We start from the raw sequence: 25063 nt of genomic DNA on the forward strand, positions 1-25063 counted from the left end.
AACTTAGTACATTGCAGATAACTGTTCTCCCAGCGTTTTATTTCTCTTTCTTTGGATCACCTAACACCCTTTTACTGAAATCCAGTTTCCTATTAATGTTTACGACATTTAGATAGCAGTGCTAATGAGCTGTTCTACAGTCACCCACTAAACAACACACCTTGTTGAGGAATATCAGAACTGATATGCAGTTCGATTAAAGACCTCCAAGCAAACAGAGCTCTTCAGTCGTTCTTAGTGAAGATAAGTCGGAATAAAAAGCAGTCTTGCATATCTCAAGTAAGCATAATAAGACTGCTACTGGTCACACTATGCAAATGGCAAGACAGATAACGTTTTTAGCTCTTCTCAGGCTGCTTCTAGACGAAGTAGTCCGTAGGCCAACACTCATTGAAATGAAAATGGTCGATGGATTCCATTTGGACGGACAAAGTACGAAGTAAAACACTTGCATGAGTAATACTCATAACAGTGGTTGTCATCTCGAAATGTTTTATTTTATCCCTGCCTCAGAGCCTCCGTGGCGTCACGCAAAATCACACTCGTGGCTACAGACAGAATCCACAGTCCGTTAGCGATGTCTGGTGAACGAGACAAATTATGCGTCGCACTGCTTCACAGATGTTATCAGAAACGTTTACTGGCAGTCTCAACACCGCCACACTACCCGCTCACCGAGCGAGGTGGCGCAGTGGTTAGACACTGGACTCGCATTCGGGAGGACGACGGTTCAATCCCGCGTCCGGCCATCCTGATTTAGGTTTTCCGTGATTTCCCTCAATCGCTCCAGGCAAATGCCGGGATGGTTCCTTTCAAAGGGCACGGCCGACTTCCTTCCTTGTCCTTCCCTAATCCGATGAGACCGATGACCTCGCTGTCTGGTCTCCTTCCCCAACACAACCAACCAACCAACTACCCGCTCAGTCTAAGGATCGCCTGCCTCGCGGCGAGCCAGGATTAAACTTCTTAGAATCTGCAGTCAATCATTAGAAAGTATTATAGCTACCTAACTACTTTCCGGTAAGATTCCCAGATCCGAAACTTGAACACGATCACCGCCAGCAAATTCAATACACGGCTACCATCTGGCTCCAAGCAGCTTCCGTCGATAATCAGCATGACCACAAAGCGGTAATACAGTTCAGCGTCAATAACAGAGAAACTCTCATAAACTCGCCACATTCAGATTTGTACGAAAACGAATATAATTTTTTGCCTTCAAAGAAAACCTTGCCAAGTCTGTTTCCTTCACTACACACCACCGTCCCACTATCTACTATAGTTCAAATGGCTCTGAGCACTATGGGACTTAACATCTGTGGTCATCAGTTCCCTAGAACGTATAACTACTTAAACCTAACTAACCTAAGGACATCACACACATCTATGCCCGAGACAGTATTCGAACCTGCAACCGTAGCGGTCGCGCGGTTCCAGACTGAACCGCTCGGCCCCATCGGCCGGCCTACTATAGTTCAATCGTCGTAAGTTGATCCCTGACAGTTGAAGTGAGTTGGGCACGGCAGCTTCGGGGGCCTACCTCAGCCAATAACGTAACTCGATTTTGCAAACGTCTTATCACAGCTTTGCAGACGGATACTGTTTTCGCCTGCATCCGTTAGCGCTTCACAGCTGCAAGCTGGCAGCGGCGCTAAGAGCTGTCAGGGATGTTCCTATGACATTTCGACTATAGGCACCACAATCTACGGTGCGGTCGCTGCCTGTGGAGCATCTGTAAACTCAGTGGCAACGCTCGTCTAGAAAACCGGGAAAGAGTCCGCTCGAAATCCACGTCCTCACGGTAATGCACTTTGCGACTGTCAATTCTCCTTACTTCTTGCACTAACGCCGTTCATCACGAAGGATTACCTTCTCCCGACGTCTGAGAATACGGTAACACCACCTGCGCACCAGACGCTACACGACTTCTGCAGCCCAAGAGAACTGCCAGCCGACTTCGCGAGATTCAAACCGCTCTATTAACATTTAGGATTTCCACCCAGTCAGCAGCAGAATGTAGGCATGTTGATTAGCAGACTCCTGCTCCTGTTTACACTGACGTGACAAGTCATCGGATATCTTCTAATATCGTGCCTGACCTTCTTTTGCCCGGCATAGGGCAGAAGTTCGATATGCCATGGACTCAACAAGTCGTTGGAATACCCCTGCAGAAATATTGAGCCATATTGCCGTTATACCCATCTACAATTGCGAAAGTGTTGCCGGTGCAGAATTTAGTGCACGATCTGACCTCTCGATTATGTCTCATAAATGTTTGATGGAATTCATGTTGGGCGATCTGGGTGACCAAATCATTCGCTCGAATTGTCGAGAATGCGCCATGCATTGTCATCCATAAAAATTCCATTGTTGTTTGGGAACATAAAGTCCACGAATGGCTAAAAATGTCTGCATGTAGCCGAACATAAGCATGATTGGTTCGATTGGAACAGAGGATCCATTCCATTCCATGTAAACACAGTCCACCCCACTATAGAGCCACCACCAGCTTGCACAGTGCCTTGTTGACAATTTGGGTCTATGGCTACGTGGGGTCTGCGCCACTCTCGAACCCTACCATCACTTCTTACCAACTGAAATCGGGTCTCATCTGACCAGGTGACTGTTTTCCAGTCGTCTAGGGTCCAAGCGATACGGTCACAAGCTCAGGGGAGGCGCTGCATGCCATGTCGTGCTGTTAGCAAAAGCACTTGCGACGATCGTCTGCTACCATTACCCATTAACGTCACATTTCGCCGCTCTGTCCTAACGGATAAGTTCGTCGTACGTCCCACATTGATTTGTGCGGTTATTTCATGTAGTGCTGTTTGTCTGTCATCACTTCTAACTGTACGCAATCACCGCTGCTCTCGGTCGTTAAGTGAAGGCCGTCGGCCACTGCGTTGACCGTGGTGAGAGGTAATGCCTGAAGTTTGGTATTCTCGCCACATCCTTGACACTGTGAATTTCGGAATACTGAATTCCCTAACGATTTCCGAAACAGAATGTCCCCTGCGTCTAGCTCCAACTGCCATTGTGCGTTCAAAGTCTGTTATCCCAGTCGTGTATCCATAACCATGTCGGAAACGTTTTCACATGAATCACCCGAGCTCAAATGACATCTCAGCCAATGCACTGCCAATTTTTACCTTGTGTACGAGATACTACCGCTGTCTGTATATGTGCATCTCGCTATCCCGTGACTGTCACCTCTGCTTCCTGGCAGGACTACTAGACGTTTCTCAGCAACAGATGCTGGAAAACACCGGTCATCATGGGCAATCCCTCAATCCTCGTCCAGTCTCTTAACCAGGATCACTAGCAATTTACACATTAAATGTATTCGCATTTGCAAATATGGACATCATCAGCTATATAATACAATTACAATAAAATGTTGTACCGGACAGGGATTCGAAACCGAATCTCCCGCTTATTGCGAGCGGTAGCATGTCCGAAGTAACATTGTATCGTAATTCGGAATAGCACAGGCATTGCAATATTTATCCGCCGATACCGGGCAAGCGACTTTAAAGTAAAATGTCTCCCCTGTACGGCAACGTACATAATGGATATAAGAGTACAGATTGTTGACAGGTGGTTGACGACATACGGAAGGTTGGGCGAGACCGTGAGTCGTGCTCGGATAGCCAAGTGGTAAGGTACCGCTAGCGATAAGCGAGAAATCCGTGTTCGAGACCCGGTCCGGCACAAATTTTCTTTGTCATTCCACTATACTACTGATGGTTGTCCATATTCGCAACTGTTAATAAATTTCATAACGGCTGTAGCTGCCCCAGTGCCTGTCCCTTTGGGCATGCACGCTTGTCCGAAGGAACATTGCATTGTAATTCAGAGTAACTCAGGCATTGCAGATTCGTGTCATACTAACCATTTAGGTTCACCCATTAACTCTAGGCTGAAGATAGGCGCCTTCCCCAAGAAACAGCAGATAGTAACTACAAGAAGTGCAGACAGGTCTGGTGCAGAAATTTGTTACAGTCAGAACAGACTATATCATCTGTGAAGAAGTTGGTTGTTCGCATCAGCATCAATTTTAGATATTCTTCTTGAACATAAACTTAAAAACTTATTTTCATCCACATTTACCAAAGAGTCGGGAACTTCAGAGACAGTAAATGTCACTTCCAAAATATCCGAACAGCTCTCTAATAGCAAATGAAGCAATCGAAAGGTAATATAAACATCTAAAAAATAAGGTTGACAGGATATGCAAAATGGCTAAAAAGGAATGTAAGGGTATAGAACCAAATATAACTAGGAGAGATACTGCTTACAAGAAAACTAAAACACGTTTGGAAGATGAAAAGCAGCTGTACGAAGCTCAGACAGAAAACCAGCTCTAAGCAAAGACGGGAGAGGGGAAAAATGGAAGGAGTGTACAGAGCGTCTATACAAGGGAAAAGTACTTGAAGGCAATATCGTGGAAAGTATAGAGGAAATAGTTGATGTGACGGGACACGTGGTACTGCGAGAAGAATTTGACATAGGACTGAAACACCTATGTCGAAACAAGGGGCCTGGAGTAAACGACATTCCTTCAGAACTATTGATATCCATGGGAGAGCCAGACATGACAAAACTATTCCACCTAGTATGCAATACGTATGAGGCAGGCGAAATACCCTCAGACTCAAAAAAGAATGTAATTATTTCAATTCAAAAGAAAGCAGGTGTTAACACGTGTGAATATTACCGAACTATCAGTTTAATAAGTCATAGTTGCCAAACACTAACACGAGTACTTTACAGAAGAATGGAAAACTGATAGAAGCTGACCTCGGGGAAGATGAGTTTTGATTCCAAAGAAATGTAGGAACACGCGAGGCAATACTGACTCTACGACTCCTCATAGAACATAGGTTAAGCCTACGTTCATAGCCTTTGTAGACCTAGCGAAAGCTTTTGACAGCGTTGACTGGAATACTCTTTCAAATTCTAAAGGTGGCAGGGCTAAAATACAGGCAGCGAAAGGCTGTTTACAATTTGTACAGAAACCAGACGGCAGTCATGCGAGTCGAGGGGCATGAAAGGGAAGCAGTGATTGAGAAGAGAGTGATACAGTTTTTTAGCCTGTGCTCGATGTTATTCAATGTGTGCAGTGAACAAGTAGTAAAGGAAACCAAAGAAAAATTTGGAGTAGAAATTAAAGTCCAGGAAGAAAAAAAAAACTTTGAGGTTTGCCAGTGTCATTGTGATTCTGTCGAGACAGCAAAGGACCTGGAAGAGCAGTTGAACGGAATGGACAGTGTCTTATGAAGAGTATATAACATGAAAATCAACAAAAGCAAAATGTGGATAATGGAAAGTAGTCGAATTAAATCGGGCTATGCTGAGGGAATTAGGTTTGAAAATGCCACTAAGATGCAGTAGACAAATTTTGCTAGTTGGCATTCAATTAACTGATAATGGCCGAAGTAGGGATGAAATAAAATGTAGAATGGCAATAGGAAGAGAAGCATTTCTGAAGAAGAAAACTATTAGGATGGAATATAGATTTAAATGTTAGGAAATCTTTTGTGGAGCGATTTATCTGGAGTGTAGTCTTATATGGAAGTGAGACATGTTCGTTAAATAGTTCAGACAAGAAGAGGAGGAAAGCTTTTGAAATGTGGTGCTACAGGAGGATTCTAAAGACTAGATGTGTAGGTCATGTAACGAATGAGGGGGTATTAATTAGAATTGGGGAGGAAAGAAACTTGTAATAGCTTGACTCAAAGAAGGGATCGGTTAATAAGACACATTCTGAGATATCAAGGGATCACCAGTTTATTTTTGGAGGGAAGTGTGGGGTAAAAATTGTAGAGAGAAACCAAGATATTAATATAGTGAGTACAAAAGTATGTAGGTTGCAGTAGTTAATAGGAGATGAAGAAGCTTGCACAGAATAGGGTGAAGAGCTGCGTCAAACCAGTCTTCGAACTGAAGAGCACAACTATGACAGAATGGGAGTGACAGCCAACAGAACTAGTTATGTCACTTCACAGGAGCAGCTGGGCGTTACTACAGGGTGAGTCAAAAAGGACTTTACAGCATTTGAATGATATAGAAATCTTTGAGGTAACTTACATTATCGGTATGTGTGTCATATCGTAGCAGATAACTTCAAGCTTCACGTAAGTGTCAAGTGTTATTTGGTTCGATGTGATTACCATTTCTGATGCGGCAAGCATCCCACAGGTAATCAATTTCTTCCCAGCAACTCAGGCGTAAATTGTGCAACGGCAGTGTTGATTAGATTTTTCAGGTTGGTTAAACAGTTTGATAGTGGAGGAACATACACATGATCTTTAATGAAACCACAGAGAAAGAAATCCATTGGTGTCAAGTCTGGGGAACGAGGTGACCAAGCGATTGGTCTTTCACTGCGATTATCGAGGAAACCTCGAACTTGCTGGTAATAAACCGTGCCATCTCCATCATCTTCACCGATCTGTGGGATGAAAAAGTTTTAAAGCACATCCAGATACACAATACTAGTGACAATTTTCTCCACGAAGAAGAAAGGACTATATAGTTGCAATTTGCTAAGGTCACAAAGCACATTAACTTTGGGGCTTTCACGAACATGTTCCAGGTTTATATGCGGATTTTCGCTGCCCCATATTCTGCGGTCGTGGGTGTCCAGCATGTTACTGAAATGAAATGTCGACTCGTCGCTGAAGATTATTGGGTTCAGGAATGTCTCATCGTCCTCTGTCTGATGCAACATTTTCAGGCGTAATACCAATGACCAACCTTATCTGCATTACTGCTGTGTTGTGCCTTTGTGAATCCGTATGGTTTGAGGTGTAAACGTGTATGTAGTACCCGCCAAAGAGCCTTTTATGTAATTTCAGTCTTGCAAGATGCACGTCGCGCTGATTTTTGTGGACCGCGGGGAAAGCTCTCGCTAACCTGTTCGACATAATCGTGAACACATGGGCGACGTGACGATTTATCATATCTCAGTGAACAACCCGTCTCAACGAACTTCTTGTGCCAAGAGTAAAGTTTAGGCCTGCTTGGAGGTTCTTTCGTATATTCGGCGCGAAATTTACGCCAACAGTTGTTACAAAGTTCGTTTCATGAAACCAAAACACACAGCATATACACTCCGCACCAGTGAAAACAGCCATTTGAACCGTACACTGCACTGGTGCTCCTGGTGACGGAATGGGGTACCGATCCACTATGTGATTCAAACTTGAGGCCATTTGCTACAACACCGTTTGCTACCGAACCTATACGTTATCTCAATAAATTTCTGTAAGTCCTTTCTGACTCACTCTGTATATTCCCTATCGAATGGTTTGTTGTAGCTGAATATTATTTTATAGCGTGCTTTCTCTCTCTCTCTCTCTCTCTCTCTCTCTCTCTCTCTCTGTGTGTGTGTGTGTGTGTGTGTGTGTGTGTGTGTGTGTGTGTGTGTGTAGTAGTCAGTTTTTTACACCTTTGGGTGACGAATATATCACGAATGCTACACAGAGCAGAGACGAAAACCATGTGCTACTGTGTACTGCAGGTGTTTTTGGGCGAGCTGGCCGAGGTAGATATCCGTGGGCTGTTGGCGGGCGTGCCGATGCTGAGCTACTCGCTGGGCATCCTGCTGGTGTACGCTCTGGGCGCGTGCCTGGACTGGCACGTGGTGGCGGGCACGGGGCCCGTGCTGCCGCTCCTCGCTGTCGTCGCATTCTGCTTCATCCCCAGGAGCCCCGTCTGGCTGGTGCGCCAGGGCCGCTTCGACGACGCCAAGAAGGCGCTCGCCTGGTTCCGCGGCTCCACGTCGGAGACCAGCCATCAGGTGAGTAGATGCTTCTGCACCCACTAGGCTGCCTGGTCAAAAGAGTTGCACAGTTATTGGGACTTTTGGTGATCCCTTCTTGACAACTTGTCTGAAGGCGTCTGTTTAGAGTTCACGAACCGGTGGCTGGCTGATGTTCCGTTTCCCCGGCTCGAGTGGATGCCACAGTCAAAGGATTATCCTCTGTTGCTCATAGTAGACTGAGGTCGAGCGCACAGATGGTGGTTTGCATACCAGTTAAGAGTGTTGCTGCTACTGCACTTGTCTGTTCTGTGGTTGTAGACTTAATTTTAGTATTGACATTAATGATACTTTTGATCATGGTAATGATTGGCTCACTGTTGCCATTGTATGTGGAGGTACAGGAGTACCTAATGTTCCAGGACTTGAAAGTTTTGTTGATAGAGACATTATTGCCTATCGTACCTACCATATGGCAGAACTTGCTAATAAAGACTTTGGTAAATCATCTTATATGTCGCCTTCTGCATTGTCTTTGTATACTCGTAATAAGAGAAAAATATCTGTAAATGAGTCTGTATTCATTTGGGATAAAGGTAAAGGAGTATGTGAATATGTAAAGTTTGTAGGTGACTGTACTGTCTATTTTCATAAATAAATTCATCTGTATGCAAACTGATCTGTAGTGTCAGCCATTAACCGGACACGGGTACATCACGAACCGGGGGGGGGGGGGGGGGCTCAAGGATGCAACAGTTTTGTTTGAGGGTCATTTTTGGAAATTTGTGGCAAGGCCTTATGGGACCAAACTGCTGGGGTCATCGGTCCCTAAGCTTACACACTACTTGATCTAACTTAAACAACACAAACAACAATGCCCGAGGGAGGTAGGCCGTTCGGCTACCCCACGCGGCCTTGAGGGTCATCCGGGGTCATTATGGATCTGTCTTCAGACGTGCCACCTGTACTTATAGATCTCTGAAAGGCAAAAATCCAAAACTTGTATACCCTGAAGCAATTCATTTTCTTGCACAAGTTTCTTTTAGATTTTCATGGCTTGTCGGAATAGAAGCAAAGATACTCACTAACCGCAACTGCTACGGTCGCAGGTTCGAATCCTGCCTCGGGCATGGATGTGTGTGATGTCCTTAGGTTAGTTAGGTTTAAGTAGTTCTAAGTTCTAGGGGACTGATGACCACAGCTGTTAAGTCCCATAGTGCTCAGAGCCATTTGAACCATTTTTACTCACTAACCACAGGTAGAACTTGAGTTGGGCGAATCTTATACAATGTTAGAGGATATCCGCTCCTGCTCAGGTGAGTCCTTCGTTATCTGTAGCGACTCCCTGAGCGGTTTACGAGCTATCGACCAGTGTTTCCCTCGCTCTCGTCTAGTGATGGCTATCCATGAGACCCTCCATACCCTTGCCCGTTGCGGAAGCTCTGTGGTCTTTGTGTGGACCCCTGGTCATGTCGGCACCCCAGGCAATTAACATGTTGACCGCCTGGCCAAACAGGCCACCAGTAAACTAACTCTGGACATTGGCCTCCCGGAGACTGATTTGCGAGCAGTCTTATGCCGCAAAGTTTTCGCGCTTTGGGACGCTGAATGGCGCGATCTGACCACACCCAATAAACTCCGTGCTATCAAGGAGACGACGACTGTGTGGCGGTCATCCATGCGAGCCACTTGCAGGGACTCAGTTGTCCTCTGTCGGCTCCGCATTGGCCACACCCGGCTGACGCACAGATATTTACTGCGCTGTGAGGACCCGCCTCTATGTCGCTGCGGGGCGGCTTTGACGGTGGTCCACATTTTGTTGGCCTGTCTCCTTTTAGCTGTGCTCAGGCAGACATTTGCGCTGCCTGATACGCTCCCTGCTCTTTTAACAGATCACACTGCAATGGCCGGCTTAGTTTTGCGTTTTATTCGGGCAGGGGGCTTTTATCACTTTAAGTGTTTGTCATTTTTTTTGTTGAGTCTGGCCTTTGGCCTATGATTTTAGACTGAGTTTTTAGTGTGTTTCTCGGTGGTTGGCTTTTCCTTTTTTGTCTCTATGATCGGCCAACCACTGTCACACTCTGTGTGATTTTAATTCCTTTTGTGTGGTCTCTATCTAAGTCTGCCTTGTCCTGTGTCGTCTGTTGTCTTCTCTATTGTTCGTTTTTATTCTGTTTGGGTGTTTAAAGTTTTGGAATAAGGGACCGATGACCGTAGCAGTCTGGTCCCTTCAATCCCACAAACCAACCAACCAACCATTCTGTAATTTTGTTTGTGTTCTGTATCTTGGTTTTAGTGTATCGTTTTGTCATACCGATGTACACTTTGCTGCAGGTAGATGATAGCCAGGAAGCCTCCGATACTATGAGTGGGTCCTGTTTGTCTTTGATCAACCTGTCTCGCTCTCTCTGATTTTCTTACTTGGTCGATACACTGTCACTGTGTCTTTTTGGAGTATAAAACCGAGGCTGTTCGACGTCTTGGGTATGTATGACAAAAAGATCGTTCCTGGGACTTTTTCGAGGTCTCATTCATCGGATGTTGTGATCTAGGACATTTTCAGTACTGTTCGTGAAAAGTCCACCGTTCCTCAGAGAGGATCGTTATCTTTCGTGTCAGAGGTGCCACGTCTCGGATATTCTTCTCATACATATAACAAGGATATTGATCATGAGGCCTCTTTCCAACTCTGATGGTTCGAGAGCTTACGCAAATAACAATCAGTGACGATAAATCTGCGATACACGTTTTGGCCTAGGTTAACGATGTAAAAGATTCCCGAAAATGCTAAGTCATCAACGTAGCAATTTCTGACCTTTAAGTCTGCATTCTTACGTCTAGATGGAGATGTAAGAGAATGAGGGAGGTTTTCTAATCCAAAGAGTTGTTCCACCAGGAAATTCCACACGCTCTACTTCACCAGAATGGCAGCCAGAAATGGTGGGGCACATGCAAGGCTCCTTCGAAGACGGCGTGAACCACTATTTCTTTAGCCTGCTCATTCGCCTGGCATGTCTTCCATCGAAAATATCTGGCATGTAGTCAGTCATGAACGTCACAAACCTCTAGGAACCTCTGTTTACATTATTTGTACTCGAAAATAAATCGTATGGAGGAGATCTCCCGAGAATATACGGATTGTTAGCGGCATAAGTGCAGATATTTTTATTGGTGACTGAAGACAGTGTACTTAACAACACTACAGCAGTATTTACTTCATTTGCAGACTTATAATTAGGAGTAATATGTCCTTAGATTGATTAACCCTCCAAGAGCATGTCGCAAGAGAGCCATCAATGCTTAATTTCTCCTGGACAGCAGTTCAGCTGTTGAAGTGTGGATGCATGAACGCAAAACGACTAGTCTACACTGACAGGCGTAGTCCACCTAGTGGTGCAGTTATGACCATGCAGAAAACATCCGGTAATAAATTATGTGACATATTTGTGGGAAGTGTGTTAGTTGCACAGAAAAAGCAATTAATATCCTGAAGTGAGCACTTACTAAGGGAACAATGACCACAGTATCCGCGCTTATACCCCTGACAGGCTGTATCTGGATTTCATTTTCGTAGAATGTACAGGAACAGAATTTGCGCTAATCATTTAACTGTCAATTGCTCTTACATGAATTTGACATATTAGCAGCTTTTGCACTAGCTTTTTCACTAGCATTTCATGCTCTTTCAGTGTTCAGTCATTCGGTTTATAGATGCTCAATTGAGAAGTAGCACATCAAGTTTCCTTTGTCTCCAGAAATGTTGTGAATTATTTGTAAGGACATCTACTCGCTGCTTGTCTTTCCTATCCTTGCACTAACATCAAATGCGTTGTTGCCGCCGCTTTTTCGCAATGTGTAACAGAGCTCCCGTTTAGGCTTTTCCCCGTCTTACTAATCCATGGATCATCGCATCTACTAAGTGCGATAGAACGCAGCAATCAGTCAGCTTGAACTCAGTGTGGCACTTCTCGCACTCTGTCTACACGCTCAAGTGCGCGCACGTATTTTTATCATGAGCATGTTGTTCTTCAGTGTAAACGACCGTAAATTTGTAATCACAGGACTGTAATTGTATCAGAGATCGTTTTTCCTGTAACATGGTAATTTCGTTCTTTCTTAATTTCATTTTCGACTTTTGTCGAAAGATTTTCCTTGTAATTTTTCTTTCTGGTTTGTCGATGCTGTTTGTATCAGATCTGCCACCAAAAAATGGTTCAAATGGCTTTGAGCACTATGGGACTTAACAGCTGAGGTCATCAGTCCCCTAGATCTACTTAAACCTAACTAACCTAAGGACATCACACACATCCATGCCCGAGGCAGGATTCGAACCTGCAACCGTAGCGGCCTCGCGGTTCCAGACTGAAGCGCCTAGAACCGCTCGGCCACCACGACCGCCGATCTGCCACCAATTACTTCGTATTTTTCAGGTGATGTGTAAAGTAGTTCCGTAAAAATGTAGCAGTTTAGCCTGTTGTGATAGATATTTTTTTATAACACACTGCAAGAAAAGAAAAGTCGACACATCACGAACGAATTATCCGAATGGGACGTACATCGATAGATGCGCTGTACATGCAAAGACGGACAATTGCTTCCAGTTTCAGAAAAATTGGATGATTTATTAAAGAGAAAGAGCTTCACAAATTGAGCAAGTCAGTAATGCTTTGGTTCACCTCTACCACTTTTTCAAGCAGTTTGGCATACAGTAGTTGGATGTCTTTCTGACGGATGTTGTGCCAAGTTCTTTCCGACTGGGGCGTTAGATCTTCAAAATCTGGAACTGGTTGAAGGATCTTGCCCATGATGGTCCAAACATTCAGTTGTGGGAGAGATCTGGTAACCTTGCTGGCCAAAGCAGGGTTTGGCAAGACGCTCTCGCCGTGTGCAAGTGGGCATTATCTTGCTGAAATGTAAACCCAGAATAGCTTGCCATGAAAGGCAACAAAACGGGTGTAGAATATCATCGACGTTCCGGCTGTGTTGTAAGGGTGCCACGGATGAGAAATGGCCACACAACGGGCGACAGTCGGGCTGGTATCGCACTGCTGTCCAGGGCAGCTCAAGACACGTCTTCGGCCTGGAATCTCATTGACTCAAGTAGAATGTCTTAAGTTCCACTTCGAACTGAACACTGATGACCAGCAAAGACTTCTCTGGATACGTCCTGGACAGCGGTAGAATACCAACACGGCTGTCGTCCGCCATACAGCCTGATAACCAGGATTGATGGTCTGGAGTGCCATTTCATTTCATAGCAGGACCCGTTAGGTTATATTCTTAGGCACCCTTAAAACACAGCGGTACGGCGACGATATTCTACGCCTCGATTTCTCGCCCTTCATGGAAAGATGTGCTGGGCTTACATTTCAGCAACATAACGCCCACCCGCACTTTGCGAGAGTTTCTACTGCTTGTTTTCGCGCTTATCGAACCTGCCTTGGCCAGCAAGATCACCGAATCTATCCCCAGCTGAGAAAGTTTGCAGTGTTATGAGCAGGTCCCTCCAACGACCTCGGAATTTTGAAGATCAAGCGCACCAATTGTACAAGAATTTGGCACGATATTCGTCAGGACATGAAACAAAAATGTTCAAATGTGTGTGAATTCCTAAGGGACCAAACTGCTCAGTCCCTAAACTTACACACTACTTATACTAACTTGCGCTAAGAACAGCACACACACCCATGTCTGACGGAGGACTCGAACCTCCGGCGGGAGGAGCCGCGCAGTCCGTGACATGACGCCTCAAGCCGCGCGGCCACTCAGCGCGGCGACATCCAACAATTTTTTCAATGAAAGTAAAGTCGAATAACTACTTGAATAAGCAACAGTGACCCCACAAAGAAGGTGGAGAACAAGACAAGGGCTCTTGTAAAGGACGCGGATTTGCGAGGGAGTCGGCAAGAAATTGTCACCTCAAGGACCTGTACCGCCAAAACTTTATGGACTCTCTAAAGTCCACAAAGAGGGGGTGCCGATACGCCTGATTGTGAGCAATATTAGGGCAACTACATACTTACTGCCAAAATACCTGGCGGAAATACTAAGCCCTTATGTAGGTAAATGTCCTCATCACATCCGTAATTCTGTGGATTTTGTAGAACTTCACGACAATTTCAGGCTGCAAGACTCAGATATCCTGGTGAGCTTTGACGTTGTTTAGTTATTCACTAGGGATCCTCTAGGAGTGTCAGTCGAGCTTATTGGGCAGAAATTTGACGAGAAGGCCACCGACCTTAACAAGCAGGTCCTGACTTCCACGTGTTTTCCGTTTAATGGAGAATATTCCGGGCAAACGGAATGAGTCTCAATGGGCAACTCACTCTCACCCGTGGTCACGAATTTGTGTATGGAGTACGACGAGGAGGAAGCCTTAGCGTCATCCATGTGGGAATCTACTTGTTTTTTTCCGTTATGTGGATGACACGTTTGTCATCTGGCCCCCTGGTAGGGGAAAGCTCCTGGACTTCCTTACACATCTGAACTCCATGCATCCCAGCATCGCCGGCCGTAGTGGCCGTGCGGTTCTAGGCGCTACAGTCTGGAACCGGGGGACCGCTACGGTCGCAGGTTCGAATCCTGCCTCGGGCATGGATGTGTGTGATGTCCTTAGGTTAGTTAGGTTTAATTAGTTCTAAGTTCTAGGCGACTGATGACCTCAGAAGTTAAGTCGCATAGTGCTCAGAGCCATTTGAACCATTTGAGCCATCCCAGCATCCAATTCACAATGGAGACCGAAGCAGAAGGAAGATTACCTTTTCTGGACGTCGCCGTCAGGAGAAGAGCTGATGGCACGTTGGGTCACGGTGTGTACAAGAAGAAAACACACACTCGTCTGTATTTGCATGCAGACAACTGTAACCACCCTCCTTAGAGAAGAGGGGTTCTAAAAACACTGATACACAGGGCGCGCAGCATCTCACACGCGGAGTGTCTGCCCCAGGAGCTGGAACACCTCAGAACCCTATTCCGAAAGAACGGGCACTCTGAATGGCTCTCCACCCCACCACTACAGTACAACGTCTAGAGACGGAAGAAGTCCCGGAGGAAGAAGTAGCCACTGTATTAATTCCGTACACTGGCGCACTGTCGGGGAAAATCGGACGCATATTAAAGAAACACAGAGTTAAAATTGTCTCTTTCCCGCCAAATAAAACACGAGTGTTATTGGAAAGTGTGAAAGATGGGCTCGGCTTGCGGAAGACCGGCGTATACCAGACTCCCTGTTAGTGTAGTAAGACTTATACTAGACAGACAGTGCGCACCATCGAAGATGTCCTGACAAATATCTTGACTGAAGTATCCTAACAAGTCGGCGGTCGCAGAGCACTGTTTGTCCGAGAAACACGAGGTGGATTACGAGAGTACCAGGTTCTTGGCCCAGACTTCTAAATACTGGGACAGCGTTGTCAGAGAGGCCATCGAAATTTGCACCAGGGACGAGCTCATCAGCCGAGACTGCGGTTGTAATCTTAGCAAGGCATGGGAACCAGCACTGAGTATAATTAAGAAGACACTCAGCAGTGAGACCGAATGGGCGGACGTAGCAACTACACCGACGCTGCCACAGACGCAGACTCCTGCATCGTCGCGACCGCCGACATGCAGCCGCGGGCGCGCAGGGAACGGTCCATGGGGGGAGGGGATATACGGAGCTCAGCCCACATACAGAGACGCGGGCAGTACAGCTCTGAGAGTAGCGAAATGACGATGGGCCTGCCGGGAAGGAAGCCCGCCCAGGCTAAGATCAAGCCACGCAAACGTCACGGCCGAAGAAGATAACGAGCCGAGCCACGCAAGTTGCAGTGGCCGCCAGTGCAGCTCCCACGGCGCGCAAGGACGCAGAGGTCCAAACCAGGGAGTTCGCTAACCACCTGGGCGACTTGGTGAGCAGCGAGATCCTGGACCAAACAGTTCCGAACGTGGCCGAGCGAAACGATTACCAGATGAATTTCCTACAAAGTCGGGAACTCATAAGAAGAAAGGCAGAAGCCCGTAAAGAAAAATTCAGAAGAGAGAGAGAAGAGAAAGAAAGAAGACAAGAAGAGGACCGCAATAGAAGGCGCGCAGACGCTCTTGCTCGCCGCCAACACTGGCCAGGCGGAAAATAAAAGAGAAGCCCAAATACAAGCAGTTCTGGCCGGGTTTTGCAGGTTTTCCTTGGCCGCTAAAATGAATACCGGAACTGTCCCCAACAATCTCCTGCAAATAAATTCCCAATTTGGAGAAACCCCCCCCCCCCCCATCCCCCCTTGCATGCAAAATAAACCGAGTCCCAACAGAACAAACTTAAACCCCATGGCTAAATAGAGCAAAATGCACGCTCTCAAACAGCCCGCCCACCCCCTCAGTTTGGGAATGAAAAGAGCAAAATAATAATAAATCAGCGCACCTGACGATGGCGACATGTCTGACCGCCGAAATATTGTGCCCGTTGGACACTATGAACAGGTAGTACACCTGTGGACTTTTCGATTAGCTGAATATTGTTTGAAGATTAGGTTCATTTTTTTCCATTTCTGGTCACTTGTTCCTTGAATAGTAGTGGGGATAGGACATGCCCTGTCTGAACATTAACTTGTTCTCGAATGATACGAAAAGTCCTCCCAAAAATCTACCTTTCAATGTCAGTCTCGTTCTGTGCACTCAGTTCCTTTCTTTAGTTTCTCATATACTTGAAATTCCTCTAGCACGTTAAACAGTGTCTGTGTGTCTATTGAATCATATTCGTTTCCGAAGACAGTAAATCTGGTTACTATTTCTATGGTTTTGGGAATCTAAAGGATGGCTATAAGAATTAGGAATTGTCCCACGCAGTACATGCTTTTTTTCGAAATCTGTCAGTTAATTTTCTATTGAAAAACTAGTGAATGTGTTTACTGGTCTTGCCACGTACTGTCGCTGCAGGTGACCCACGAGCTGAGAGAGCTGATCGATCGGGCGCGGTCGGACGACGAGCAGGAGGCGGCGCAGGCTAAGGGCGGATGCTGCAGTGTGTTCGCCATGCCTCAAGTGTACAAGCCGTTCCTAGTCGTCAACCTGCTGACCTCCATGCAGATCGTGTCGGGCACTTTCATCGTTATCTTCTACGGCGTCGACATCGTGGTGAAGTCGGCGAGCTCGGCCGGCAGTCACATTAAGGGCGAGATGTTCTCGGTGGTGGTGGCTGTGGTGCGCATGCTCTTCTGCGTGGTGGGCTGCTGCCTGCTCATATGGTGGACGCGCCGGCGCATGGCCATGGTGTCGGGCGTGCTGTCGGCTCTCTCGGCCCTGGCGCTGGGCGTCGTCTGCCTGCTGAAGGAACACCGGCCCGCCTCCGAGCCTGTGCCGGCGTCGGAGCCGCTGGTGATCGCGGCGCTACTGCTGCTCTACGTGGCCACCAACACGGCCGGCTTCTTCATGCTGCCCGTCATCGCCATCGGCGAGATGCTGCCCGCGCGCGTGCGCGGCGTCGCCGGCGGATACACTTTCTTCGTCTTCAACACGGCCCTCTTTATCGCCACCAAAGTCTTCCCCTACTTAACAGACACCATCGGCATGGCCGGGGTCTTCATCATCTTCGGCATCTTCAGCCTCCTCGGCACCCTCCTCGTGTACCTGATAATGCCGGAGACGAAAGGCCGCACCCTCAACGAGGTGGAGGACTACTTCGCAGGGGACAACTTCCTCTGGATCACGAGGCACAGGTACCGGTTTGTGCCACCAAGTGCTCCCCTGCCTAAGGCCTGACAAACTCGCACCTGGCTGCCAGTGCCGTAGCGGTACCACTCCTGGACAGTCTTGCGCATATAGTGTCATTTTTTTCCTTGATACTGACCGCTTTTTCCTCAAAGAAACAGACTGGGGAACTGATCTCGCTAAACCCTGTGAAACTTCGTTAGCGTGTTTGAAACTGCGTAATGTAATATGTGAAATACACTCGCTACCAGGGGTTCTCAAAGTGGATGATGCTAATACTCTTTTTCCTTAAAGGCTTTTAATGTGCTCGACTATTACGAAGAGATTTGTAAAATATTTAATTCTTAATAAAGAAAATTATGTATTAAAAGTTGGATGACTGTTTTTCCACATTTCAAAAACAAAATATTTGTAAATCTTCTTTCTTCTGTCGTCTAATAATTACATCGACAGGTTACATGAAGGATTTCTAAGACTTTTTTTCCTTTTTTAGCATTGACCTTGTATCTCCTCGAACCCTTATTGACTCAACCATCTTCATGACTTCATCCTCCACGGGACTATAAACCTTAATATTCCTTCCTTCTTGTGCAGTTCATAAATCTGATACACCTATTTCTAAAATACTATCGCTCCAAGTGTGAGTTAAATGCACATGAAATACAATATTCATTTCGTAGTTCCCATCGTCTTGGGGGGGGGGGGATTCAATTTGGAGGTTGGTTTCCTATATTAAATAACTCGATTTTAAAACCAAACTGCACTGAGAAATAAACTGATTTATTTCTCTCCAATTATGACATATTATCAGCTTCAGCAGTGTTGCCAACGACAGTTTCATCGCAAAAGATACTTCAGCATGTCACAAGTGGCTCAGAACCCAACAAGATCAGTGCTACACAACTGCTCCGTGTTAATGTATATGTGTGTGGTATATTGGCATATTTTAAAACAGACATTTTTCTTTGTTGTACTCATTTTACATACTACGGCTTTTAGAAAATGATAAATGATTTTATATTTTCACACTATTTAAGAACAGACTTTAAACGTTTGGAATTTACATTCAGAATAAAACTTGATGAAACATATTTTGAATGGGGTTTTTGCCCTGGGGCGTTACCAAGCTTTGATTAATGAAGTTTTTGTAATATTCATAAAATATGGATAACGCCAATGTGATGTCACAAATCGTACAAAGATAATACAATTTATTAAGAAATACATAAACAATATTTTCTCCAAGAATGGCCATATACATAGTCAAATATATACTGCGGCGGTACAGACCTGAAGGACTAAAGGACACAATCGATTAATTGAGTCTGAGTTACTACAAAATTAAATGTACATTTATTTCTGCCATAAGTAACATCAGAACAGGTAAGTTTGCAGACACAGGTTTTAAGTAGATCTCAAACGAGCGAAAGTAGCACACACTAAGTGGTACCTGCAACAGTCCACTATGAGGCGCAGAAGACAGCAATCCCCTATCAACATCAATAACACAACTATCACCAATCATGCACTATGATCAGTCTCTTTAACACACTGTTACAATATACCGCATTTAAGAATTTACGAAACGCACATTAACATTCAGTTATCGAAGTCTGTACTTAATCACAATTGTTCCATGACCGTTAGCAAAACATCAACTCACAGTATCTGCTCAAGCACTATCTTTCTTAGCATGGCTAGTCATATTCACATACTGGTATGCCATACCGTCCTGTGTCCAAAACAGTAGAGAACACAGATACAGCTGCAACCCAACCACCGCGACTCATACGCTCCACTAATCTTAAGTGTGCATTCTGCACACTAGGCCACGAGGTACCTCTGCTGCCGTCAGCTGTCCTCCACCGTCAACAAGCCAGCACTGGCCTCACAGCAAACTTCCTCCCTAGTTAACAAATTCGCACTCTGGGTCACAGTACACCCTCCCCTTTCGCCAGAGAGGGCATAACATCACTGCCCGACGACTTACCGAATCGGAGTTACTTTGTATGGTGAAAGACTTGTCCGTGTGTGGATTTTTGACTTGTATACTTTCACCATTTAGCTGAAATAGAGCCCACCTAATCAGTTGCTGTCACGCCTTTGTATGAAGCATTTGTATAACGATTGGAATTCACGATAGCCAGTGTTTTATGGTGTTATACGGTAAGGTCGCTCATTTGGATAAAAGCGTATGGGGCCTGAATATGGCAAAATGAATTGCCGAAACTGGTTGCTTTCAGAATAAAATAAAATATCTTAAAGTACACGGCTGTTGATGAAGTTTGATATTAAAAACGACTTCCCAGCCGATGTGCCCTGGCCATGATGGACCAACAGAGATCTTAGTTTTGTCGTTTCCTCCAGTTAAGAATTCCTCTATATCCACAAAACAAAATATACTACAAAGTGGAGCTATTTCTAAACTTAGAAAATTATTGTAAAGAAAATGGTTATTCAAATGTAACTAAACAAAATATAATGTAATTTACTGGTTATTTTAGTATGAAAGAAAAGAAGAGATCTAAGATGCAAAAATATAACAATTTCAAACAATTTCTAAAATGAGAAAATAAAAAAAATATTCTAAATCCATAAAGAAAAATTAATCGCTCATATCCCGCCAACCGACCCCTTCTTCTAGACAAGTTGTGCCACACATTCCTCTTCTCCCCAATTCTGTTCAGTACCACCTCATTAGTTACGTGATCTACCCATCTAATCTTCAACATTCTTCTGTAGCACCACATTTCGAAAGCTTCTATTTTCTTCTTGCGTACACTATTTATCGTCCACGTTTCACTTCCATACATGGCTACATTTCATACAAATACTTTGAGAAAAGACTCCCTGACACTTAAACCTATACTCGATGTCAAAAAATTTCTTTTCTTCAGAAACGCTATTCTTGCCATTGCCAGTCTACATTTTATATCCTCCCTACTTCGACCATCAGTTATTTTGCTCCCAAATAGCAAAACTCATCTACTACTTTAAGTGTCTCATTTCCTAATCTAATTCCCTCAGGATCACCTGATTTAGTTAGACTACATTCAATTATCCGCGTTTTGCTTTTGTTGATGTTCATCTTATATCCTCCTTTCAAGATACTGTCCATTCCGTTCAGCTGCTCTTCCAGCACCTTTGCTGTCTCTGACAGAATTACAATGTCATTGGCAAGCCTCAAAGTTTTTATTTCTTCTCCATGGATTTTAGTTCCTACTCCAAATTTTTCTTCTTTTTTCTTTACTGTTGCTCAATATACAGATTGAATAACATCAAGGATAGACTACATCCCTGTATCACTCCTTTCTCAACCACTGCTTTCCTTTCATATACCTCAACTCTCAAGACTAACAACTGGTTTCTGTACAAATTGTGGATAGCCTTTCACTCCCTGTATTTTACTCCTGCCACCTTCAGAATTTGAAAGAGTATTCCACTCAACATTGTCAAAAGCTTTTTCTAAGTCTACAAATGCTAGGAACGTAGGTTTGTCTTTCCTTAATCTATCTTCTAAGATAAGTCGTAAGCTTTTTCTAAGTCTACAAATGCTAGAAACGTAGGTTTGACTTTCCTTAATCTGTCTTCTAAGATAAGTCGTAGTGTCAGTATTGCCTCACGTGTTCCAACATTTCTACGGAATCCAAACGGATCATTCCCAAGGTCGGCTTTTGCCTGTTTTTTTAATGTCTGTAAAGAATTCGTGTCAGTATTTTGCAGCCATGACTTATTAAACTGATAGTTCGGTAATTTTCACACCTGTCAACACGTTCTTGCCTTGGGATTAGAATTATTACATTTCTCTTGAAGTCTGAGGGTATTTCGCCTGTCTCATACATCTTGCTCACCAGATGGTAGAGTTTTGTCAGGACTGGCTCTCCCAAGGCTGGCAGTAGTTCTAATGGAATGTTGTCTACTGCCGGGGCCTTGTTTCGACTCAGATCTTTCAGTGCTCTCTCAAATTCTTCTCACAGTACCATATCTTCCATTTCATCTTCACCTACGTCCGCCTCCTCGCCCTTGTATAGACCCTCTATATACTCCTTCCACCTTTCTGCTTTCCCTTCTTTGCTTAGAAATGGTTTTCCACCTGAGCTCTTGACATTCATACAAGTGGTTCTCTTTTCTCCAAAAGTGCCTTTAATTTTCCTGTAGGCAGTATCTATCTTACCCCTATTGATATATGCCTCTACATCCGTACGTTTGTCCTCTAGACATTCCTGCTTAGCCATTTTGCACTTCCTGTCGAATTCATTTTTGAGACGTTTGTATTCCTTTCTGCCTGCTTCATTTAATGCACTTTTATATTTTCTCCTTTCATCAATTAAATCCAATACCTCTTCTGTTAACCAAGGATTCTAATAGCCCTCGTCTTTTTACCTATTTGATCCTCTGCTGCCTTCACTATTTCATCCCTCAGAGCTACCCCCTTCTTCCACACAAGTTGAGCGCAGTGAAGCGGAGAAATACGACCCGAAGTGGTACTGCTACAGCAGTCCACTGGCTGAGTGGCACATTCGCTCCCGACTTCTGCAGAAGTTCACCGTAGTTAAAACGTAAGTCTTTTGGTCCAGACTGTATACCAGTTAGGTTCCTTTCAGAGTATGCTGATGCGATAAGTTCATACTTAACAACAATATACAACCGTTCTCTCGACAAAAGATCTGTACCCAAAGACTGGAAAGTTGCACACGTCACACCAATATTCAGTAAAGGTAGTAGGAGTAAACCACTAAATTACAGGCCAATATCATTAACGTCGATATGCAACAGGATTTTGCAACATATACAGTATAGTGTTCTAACATTAAGAATTACCTCGAAGAAAACGGCTATTGACACACAATCAACACTGATTTAGAAAACATCGTTCTTGTGAAAAACAACTAGCTCTTTACTCGCACAAAGTGTCAAGTGCTATAGACAGGGATTTCAAATTGATTCCGTATTTCTGGATTTCCGAAAGGCTTTTGACACTGTACCACAAAAGTGACTTGTAGAGAAGTAGCGTGCCTATGGAATATCATCTCAGTTATGTGATTGGATTCGTTATTTACTGTTCAAAGAGGTCACAGTTGGTAGTAATTGACAGAAAGTCATCGAGTAAAACAGAAGTGATTTCTGGCGTTCCCCAAGGTAGTGTTATATGTCCTTTGCTGTTCCTTATCCATACAAGCGATTTGGAAGACAATCTGCGCAGCTGTATTAGGTTGTGTGCACATGACGTGGTCGTTTATCGACTAGCAAAGTCGTCAGATAATCAAAGCAAATTGCAAAACGATTTAGAAAAGATATATCTACGATGCGAAAATTGGCAATTGACTCTAAATAACGAAAGGTGTGAGATCATCCACATGAGTGCTAAAAAGAATCCGTTAAACTTCGGTTACACGGTAAATCAGTCAAATCTAAAGGCCGTAAATTCAACTAAATGCCTAGGAATTACAATTACGAACAACTTAAATTGGAAGGAACATAAAGAAAATGTTGTGGGGAAGGCTAACCAAAGACTGCGTTTTATTGGCAGAACACTTAGGAAATGTGACTGACCTACTAAGTACAGTGACTACTCTACACATGTCCAACCTCTTTTACAATACTGCTGTGCGGTGTGGGATCCTTACCAGATAGGATTGATGGAGTACATCGAAAAAGTTCAAAGAAGGGCAGCACGTTTTGTACTATCGCGAAAATGGGGAGAAAGTGTCACTGAAATGATACAGGATTTGGGATGGATATCATTAAAAGAAAGGCGTTTTTCGCTGTGGAGGAATACTCTCATGAAATTCGAATCACCAACTTTCTCTTCCGAGTGCGAAAATATTTTGCTGACGCCGACCTACATAGGGAGAAACGATCACCATGACAAAATAAGGGAAATCAGAGCTCGTACAGAAAGATATAGTTGTTCATTCTTTCTGCGCGCTATACCGGACTGGAATAATAGAGAATTGTGAAGGTGGTTCGATGAACCTTCTGCCAGGCACTTAAATGTGATTTGCAGAGTATCCATATAGATGTAGATGTAGGTATTCAGTTAAATGATGCTACGTTATTCGATCATGTTAAATTGCGAAATATCTGTGTAAAAATAGAAGAAATAAAGATTTTCCTCAGGAGTTATGGAATCTTTATCCCCCGAATAACTTTTTGAAAGCTTATGATGTTTTTAGAGCTTTCTAAAGAATAACACAATTAAATAACGAAGTAAATGTAAATCCATTCACTTTTATTCAAAATTATTCTATCCACGTCAAGAATGAATGTTTTAACTACTCAAAAACAGCAGTGAAATTATGTGCATTTTTAATGAAAATATACCTAATGATACAACAGCATGTATAATTATGTGTGATATAAAGAATTTAACTTATGATTCACAACACAGAATTTTAACTGAAAATTTTTAATTACATAAACGAATGTAAAATTAGGAAAAGTTATAAAATTGTTGTCTTCATGTTTACATTTTCTTTTGAAATATTTTCAAAAAGATAGAAAAAATAAAAACAGAAAAATTTAGGTTTTCAAAAATTGAAACATTTCAGCTAAAGTTTTAATTTTTTAAAACTTAATTTTTAAAATTTTTGAAATCTTAAAAATTTGAAAATCTAATTTTTTATAAAAACAAAAGAAAATGAACGTGGCTGATAACATTTCAAATCTAGTAAGTGAACTTAACAGTTATAGTAATGATTTGCAGAAGTTTTCACTAAGTTATCAGAGCTAAAAAAGAATAAATCTTACAATATTTCAAAACCTGAAATTTTTGTAACTAAATATGGTGCAAAATTTTTATTACTTTTAGATGATCAATATAAAATTATTCTTCCAGATTGTCATACTAAAATCTTTGCAGAAGATGCAGATAAATTATACAAAATTATTGGATTAAATTTTATTTATGGAGGTAGAAAACAAAATAAAGATAAATTATTTCATGTTATGGAATTTGCATAAATTTTAGAATTTTTCTTTTTTAATTTAGTTTATTCAGTATTAAATTTTAATTGAATAAATTGATTTCCTTAATTAACTGAAAATTTGTTTTGTGGATATAGATAAATTTGCAAATGGGGGAAATGACAACATAAAATCTTGTTTTCAAATATGAGAATTTTGAAATAATTTCTCTTTGCACCAGAACTGTCATAAATATACTACTCACAAATAATTCTAGTTATCCTTGATTGTTAATCATCATATCACATGCGATAGGCAGTCTTAACTTCTTGGTAGAATGACGAGTCCAAGTGACGAACACTTCCGAAATGTGAGTGGTGCTTCTAACAGCTATCTACATGGTAAATTCGTCAAGTCCGTCTCTACGAGAGCTTTAGGACTGTCAATCATTTCTCCTACGTGGGGGAGACAATTAATAGGAGGAGGAATACTGGCTGAAATCAGCACAAAAGCATCTATAAGATCTGCAATCATGCCATATAAATTGTATTTGACTGGCGTTAAAATTGTTGTTCTAATGGAACAACTGTCTGGAATATCGCAGTAGCTCTCAGTTCACTTTGGTTAGCGGGACTATAACTTTCTCTCGCTCTTGGACTTACATTCAGTGGGTTCTAAATACATGCTGTTTATTCCTATAGCCCATGCTAA

General features: G+C 43.5%; 1 protein-coding gene across 1 annotated transcript in view; it reads left to right on the forward strand.

Moving 5' to 3' along the window:
- Positions 1-17816, forward strand: part of LOC124605951 (facilitated trehalose transporter Tret1-like) — an 89885-nt gene extending 72069 nt beyond the window's left edge. The window contains exons 5-6 of the mRNA XM_047137912.1: positions 7526-7804; positions 16676-17816. Coding sequence (XP_046993868.1) covers positions 7526-7804; positions 16676-17497 — 1101 coding nt within the window. The 3' untranslated portion in view covers positions 17498-17816. The remainder of the gene's footprint in view (positions 1-7525; positions 7805-16675) is intronic.
- The last annotated feature ends 7247 nt before the right edge of the window (positions 17817-25063 follow it).

Source organism: Schistocerca americana, chromosome 3 (genome assembly GCF_021461395.2).
Source record: "Schistocerca americana isolate TAMUIC-IGC-003095 chromosome 3, iqSchAmer2.1, whole genome shotgun sequence".
In the NCBI taxonomy this organism is placed as follows: Eukaryota; Metazoa; Arthropoda; class Insecta; order Orthoptera; family Acrididae; genus Schistocerca; species Schistocerca americana.